The sequence below is a fragment of the Anarrhichthys ocellatus genome, unplaced genomic scaffold, assembly GCF_004355925.1.
Source record: "Anarrhichthys ocellatus isolate YVR2014 unplaced genomic scaffold, GSC_Weel_1.0 scaffold3, whole genome shotgun sequence".
Taxonomy (NCBI): Eukaryota; Metazoa; Chordata; class Actinopteri; order Perciformes; family Anarhichadidae; genus Anarrhichthys; species Anarrhichthys ocellatus.
In genome coordinates, this window is record NW_022280033.1 from 17,743,633 (window position 1) to 17,749,809 (window position 6,177).

The 6,177-nt window shown below is 48.2% G+C and overlaps 1 protein-coding gene across 2 annotated transcripts in view; it reads right to left on the bottom strand.

The window, feature by feature from the left end:
• Positions 1-6,177, bottom strand: part of inpp5a (inositol polyphosphate-5-phosphatase A) — a 163,110-nt gene that overhangs the window by 54,034 nt on the left and 102,899 nt on the right. For both annotated transcript variants that reach the window (XM_031877122.1, XM_031877130.1), the window contains exons 5-6: positions 5,280-5,343; positions 4,103-4,206 (exon numbers count right to left, since the gene is read on the bottom strand). In XM_031877122.1, coding sequence (XP_031732982.1) covers positions 4,103-4,206; positions 5,280-5,343 — 168 coding nt within the window. The remainder of the gene's footprint in view (positions 1-4,102; positions 4,207-5,279; positions 5,344-6,177) is intronic.

The window sequence follows — 6,177 nt, forward strand, 5'->3', positions numbered from 1 at the left end:
ACACACACACACACACACACACACACACACACACAGTCCCAGTACAAAACACCCTCCTGCCCAGCGTGTCCCGTTCGATTCTTTGACCTTTCTTATATTTCAGCTCAAAGTCCGACCCCCATAAATAACATTATGACGGGGCGTCTGATAGAAGAGTGCAGGGCAGCGGAGTGTGTGTGGGGGGGGTTACACAAAAGCCCCGTGACAGAAATGCACTGTGAGTAATAAGTAATACACACAAACGCTGATTGATTTGAGCCCCAGCAGACAGTCACATTTATCTTTATTCCATCAACCAGGGGGGGAGGGGGGGGGAATAAAGAGAGGGCCTCACATAGGGTTTTATATGACAGGACAGCACGCGAACATATGTGTGTGTGTGCGTGTGTGTGTGTGCGTGTGTGTTGGGATAAAGATGCACCACCATGTACAGAGCAGCCTTCGTTTCTGTCCCTGCTCACCACGACGCAGGAATGTCGAGTGCTTCGAGAAGATGAAAGAAAGAGAGAGAGAAAAAAATGGTGGATTTAAAATTCAACGTTTCAGTCGTAAAAATCAATATGATTTCTCTGATCCATCAGTGTACGGAAAAATAAATAAATGAGCGTGGAAAGCCTTCGCTTAAGCTTTTCATTTCCACATCGTACCCCCCTCGATCCCCCCCCCCCCCCCCCGCGGATCCCGCCATCTGTGTCACAGGTGTCTTGCGTGGCGATAAATGCGACGGGCGTTTTTACGAGCGATGCCAGCTTGAGTGACTTCATCTCCTTGACGCCACCAGGGTGTCGCGTTCGCGGATTATGTGTTTAAATCAAAACCCGTGGGGGGTGGTGGTGGTGGTGGGGGTTTCAAGTAATCGCAGCCCCGTATCGGAGCTTAGGGCGCTAAAAGGGTACGACGAGTCAATGCTTTTATGGACGCGCTTCGTGGTGCCAAACAACAAACACAAACTCATATGGATGTTGATCTACAGCCTGTTCCTTTCACTCTTTCTTTTCTTTTCTTTTTTCTTCCTACCGGCTGCGTAAAACAATCAATAGCAAGGGCACATTAAGGTCTGGGTCGTATACTTTATTTATATAAGGCAATGACAAATCCTTATGATGCAATAGCTTTTGGAGGCATGTATTACCGAAGCCAAACAAATAAATATATTAACACCCCCAACCGGGGCGGGGGGGGGATTGACGGAACAACGGGGAAACGACAGGCCACCGAATCCATCACGCCGACCTTTCAGGAGAAATGCGCCGACGATTTTGTCCACTTCCTTCTTATTCAGCATTTCAATTAACGTCCCTGCGTCTCTCTCTCTCCTTCACTTACAGCCGTAACTCAAGGCCAAATTATGGAGGTGGCTGATGTTTTGCATGCGGAGAGGTTGTCGCTTAAATCAGAAGCAAACTGCCGTGGGAGCAGAAGAGGGCCCCGAGCAGGAAGTGTGGATGTAAGGGGGATTTGGCCCAATATTTTTGTTTTATGACGTTGGGTTTGAGAGGCGTTTGAAAGCTGGAATAGAAAGCCATCATGGCGGGCGGGCCGGGTTCAATGAGAATGGACATTTCTAAAGTGTTAAGTAATGTTATTTCCACACTGGTTTGACATTAGGTTTCACCCTTGGTACTGCAGCTATTAATAGACGCTAACAATTAATAGATGGGATGACTGACAGAAAATTCATCTACATCTAGTTCAAAGTTTTTTTTGCAAACAATTAAGAAAAAAAAAAAAAAATAGAATTAAAATCGAATCGTCTTTTCTTCCTGTCAAACAAAATATGACGTGTGCTTAGGTGAGGAAGTACCAGCCAATTTAAACTGATAACATCATGACATCCATCCATCCATCAAACATTCTGAAACATTTAGCGACAGCATGAGTTTTCCTAAACCCGCCCACTTTTTAGCAGTCCAATCAAAGACCGGCCTGACTGTCCGTTTCACTGTGACTTTAAGAATCCCACTTCTGTGTACTTTTACATCAGTGTAAATTGACAAAATTTGCAATTTGAAGGCATCACATCGGGTCCTGGGACATGTCATCGATCGATCATAGAAGAAATACATTTGCAGATGAATCGATAATTAAAATAAATTGAGATGCGGCCCTTCTGTGCAGGTAGGACCAACCTTGCGATGACTTCCTCACGCTTCCCACCGCCCAATGCACTAAATGACATTTGGTTCCCCTTTTATACACCCGGCCCTCCCACCATGATGTCACCAGCAGCCCGCTCACTGACACTTTATTAACGAGGGGGAGCGTGAACGGAAGACTCAAGCACACACACACACACACACACACACACACACGTTTTCTGTCGGCTACCTGAGCTGTCTGTTGTCACTCTCCAACCTTCCTGGGAGGATTCTGTGTGACATACTGGACACATTTCAAACATTTTTTTTGTTTCTCTTTATGAGCACGTGAACACGACACCTGCCCTTTGCGGCTTTGCTGATCGTGTTAAATATTCCGGCTGGGGGGGGGGGGTCGTCGTCATTCAACGTTTGTTGTGAGACCCGAACCTGAGAGCTGCAACTCGAGCACCTGGTTTCGGGACTCTTATGAGTGTGTGCGAGTGTGGCGTTCAGTTCGGCCCAAGATCCACCCCCTCCCACCCACCCCCGGTGTAATAGGATTCCTCAAAGCTGCAGATGGATGGCAAATCTAGGCGGTTTCATCTACTAAAAGAGGGCATAAATCACGGGCGGAGGAAGCGGGGACGAGGCAGGGGTTATCACCAGTCTGCCTCCCTCATGAGAGCTTTGCATTAAAGCATTAGTGAAATTAATTCATCTTTCATAAGAGGTTTGAGCAGTATCTGTGATCTATGATAACAACCAATTTCTCACTACGGAGGGGCGGCGGAGGAGGGCGAGAGGGAGGGGAAGGAGAAGAAAAAAAATAAAAAAATACTCGGCGACCCTGATAGACTACACAAATCTGCTCTTTTTAAATGGGCTAACATTATCTGGAGTGCTGCTCTCCGGAGCATCATCCCAGATTCATATCCTGGCCCGGGGAAGAGGCATAAATCACCGGGGCAAAACTTTTTCTCATCTGCCCTCCCCTCCCCACCTACACCTCCTTTCCCTCTACATCAATCCCCTCATCCCTCTCACGCCGCGTCGCGTTTGTTTGCCGCGTTTTTTCGCTCGTCCCGCTAAAAACGCAAAGAACCAACGCGTCCGCTGCAATCATTCGAATGGCTTTTTGGGCCTCAATCAGTGTAATTGGTTTTAGATCATCTCCGGAAGGGAAACGTGGGGAAACCTGAAGATGTTTGGATGCGTGTGTTTGTGTGTGTGTGTGTGTGTGTGTGTGTGTGTAGGGCGGCTCAGGGTGGGGTGTCCTGGCAAGTGTGTGAAAGAGACGGAAATCGGGGGGAAGTGTGTGAAGGGGCCGTATCCATCTGTTTTGCATATATTTGCGGAGGCGACCGGTGGAGCATGGTTGACAGATGAGTGGGGAGTGCGGGGATGACACACGGGCGACCGTGCTCTTTATTACTATATCAGCACAGCTATGCTCACACTCACACTCACACACACACACACACACACACACACACACACACACCGGAACCAGAAAACCCGAACACGGCGGAGTGAGCAGGGGAATTGCTCCACGGGACACAGCGAGGACCCCCCTGGTTCTCGATTAGAATTTTTGTGACTGATTTGTCTTCAAATCAGCCATGTGTCAGATGGGTTTCCTCGAAGCAGGAAAAAAAAAATGGACGAAAAAGAGATACATAGAAAACAAAATGGCTTTTTTTGTAAAATTATTGAAAAAGTAGGAGAAAGAATCTCTTTTTTTCTTTTAAATTATTAAGTCGTATAACAGAACAAGCTTCAATGCTTCAGGTGTTTTATATGATTTCTTTTGCAATCTTGTTTAGGGGGGAAAATGAATCTACATTCATCGGTTTGTGTCCTTGATTGATGACTTTTTCAACTCAGCGGCTTTATTAAACCTGCATGCGATGTAAAAGAGCTCTGTGTTCACTCCGTCCGTCGGCCCTCGTCCCGGCAGAGAGCTGCCATTGGACGACAACACCGCCATCAGTCAGCCAAGTGCTGCCCGTCACGTCACCCACCTCGGGAAAGTAGTCCTGTGGAAACTTCTCCTTCTCCAGGGAGGGTGTGCTCTCTAGTGTCTCCGAGTAGGTCTCCTTCCCCACGACCTTCTTGAATTTCTTGGCTTCAAGTGGAGACGGAGAGAGAGAGGGGGGAGGAGGAGGAAGAGGAAGGAAAAATTCAGACAGTTTATTTTGACAAAACATGGCCGGAGACCCCCGTGTGTGTGAGGCTGAATCTCCTGTTTCAATTAAAAGCTCAAAGAATGCCAGAGCCACTTTGGCTTCCTCAGACAACTGCACCACCTGCTGGTCAGAACTGGGAGTGAATGGGTCTTCAGCGAGAGAGGTGAGAGGTGAAAACCCGAAATATATATGCATGTCTTTGATCTCTCTTCTAGGAGGGGGGGAGACTGTATGATCAAGTTTAATTCTAGTTGTGTTAGAAAGAAAATGACACGTCACAGGAGCAAAAAGCTCAGTGACATGAGTGATGGCTGAGTTCCATTTAGCTGCTATCGGTTAACTGACACTTGGAAATAGCAGCGCCAACTACATGTGTGCTTTTCCTGCACTCACAAGTCGCAATGCCTGCTGGGAAAATAAAAGCTCTACAACAAAACAAAACGAAGAAGCAACACAATAGTTTCTGTAATTCAGACTTAAAATCACATCTTTAAAGTGTGTGTGTGTGTGTGTGTGTGTGTGTGTATGTGTCCCCCCTCACGACCCCCTCCCTTGCCTTCGCCCTGTCCTTCACTGCAGGGCAACTGGCAAATGCTGACTTGGGTCAAATAGGAAGCGTGGACGCCTCCACATCTATATCCCCTCCTTTAATTAGCGTGGCCGCCGGACCCCGGGGCCCTCTGACACCGCAGCCTGATGAGACCGCCGTAACTGTCCAATAACCCGCCGCACACCATTACCGCCGGGCCCGAAATCTTATGAATTAAATCCTAATATTAATAAGCATTACCATTCCGCGCCCCCCCCCCCCCCTTCCCTTTACATTATCCTCAAAGCCAATCTTAGCTCTGCTGGTTTTTGATGGAAGCGGGAATGGCCCGCGAATGATTGTGTGTGATGTGCTTGGAGGTGCAGGGGTGGGATGAAGGGGGCACGGGAATTTCATTTTATGGTTTATGGTGTGTGTGTGTGTGTGTGTGTGTGTGTGGGGGGGGGGGGTTAGGATACTCACCTTTGAAATCAAACTGGTGGATGTTTTTCAAAGACTCGTGGATGAAGTAGAAACTTCCGAGAGCCTGTGAGAAGGAGGAAAGGAGTGAGATTGAGAGACTTTTTTTTTTTACATAAATTACACTTTTTCCAACACATTTAATTCTTTACCAGATCTGGAGCCGATCCAGGATCAACAATCATCACTTCTCCACATGACGGGTTCCACCGTTTCCCAACAAATTCCCCAACTCGCTCTAGAGCTCCAATTGATCCCATTATATCTGGTGTGCGAAGGAGTGCCCTAATGGGAGGAAGCACGACTAATAAACTGGTCTGTAAGGAGGGAGAGCCTCTACACTACACACTGTCGACTACACAACAACAGGTGCTCCCGGTACAGTACCCCCCCCACCCCCCCACCCCCCTGACTCCATTCTCCTCTGATGTGGCACGTCAACAGTTCGAGCTCTCAAAAGGGACACATTCAGATGAACATCGACTTCAATGGGCTTAAAATCTTAATTTCCCCCCGCGGACAATTGGGGAACTTTCCCAGTCGGTGGACGAGCCAATCAAAGTTTGTGGGAAGGAGCGAGATGGGGGGGATTTGATGCGGTTCACAGTCCGCTACACTGCTTTCTGTCGCCCTCTTTACACTCAGGGGGAGGGGGGGGGGCACACGGAGGCAAAGCTCAAAGCTCAATCCCCTGTGTCTTTGAGATAGCGGACCTCTGGCTCGGGATCAGCCTCCTTTCTGCCCTTGAAGAGAGAAACAGAGAGAGAGCGACAGAGAGAAACAGACAGGGAGAGAGAGACAGAGAGAGAGGAACAGAGAGAGAGGAGAGAGGGACAGAGAGAGAGAGAGAGGGACAGAGAGAGAGAGAGAGAGGGACAGAGAGAGAGAGAGAGGGACAGAG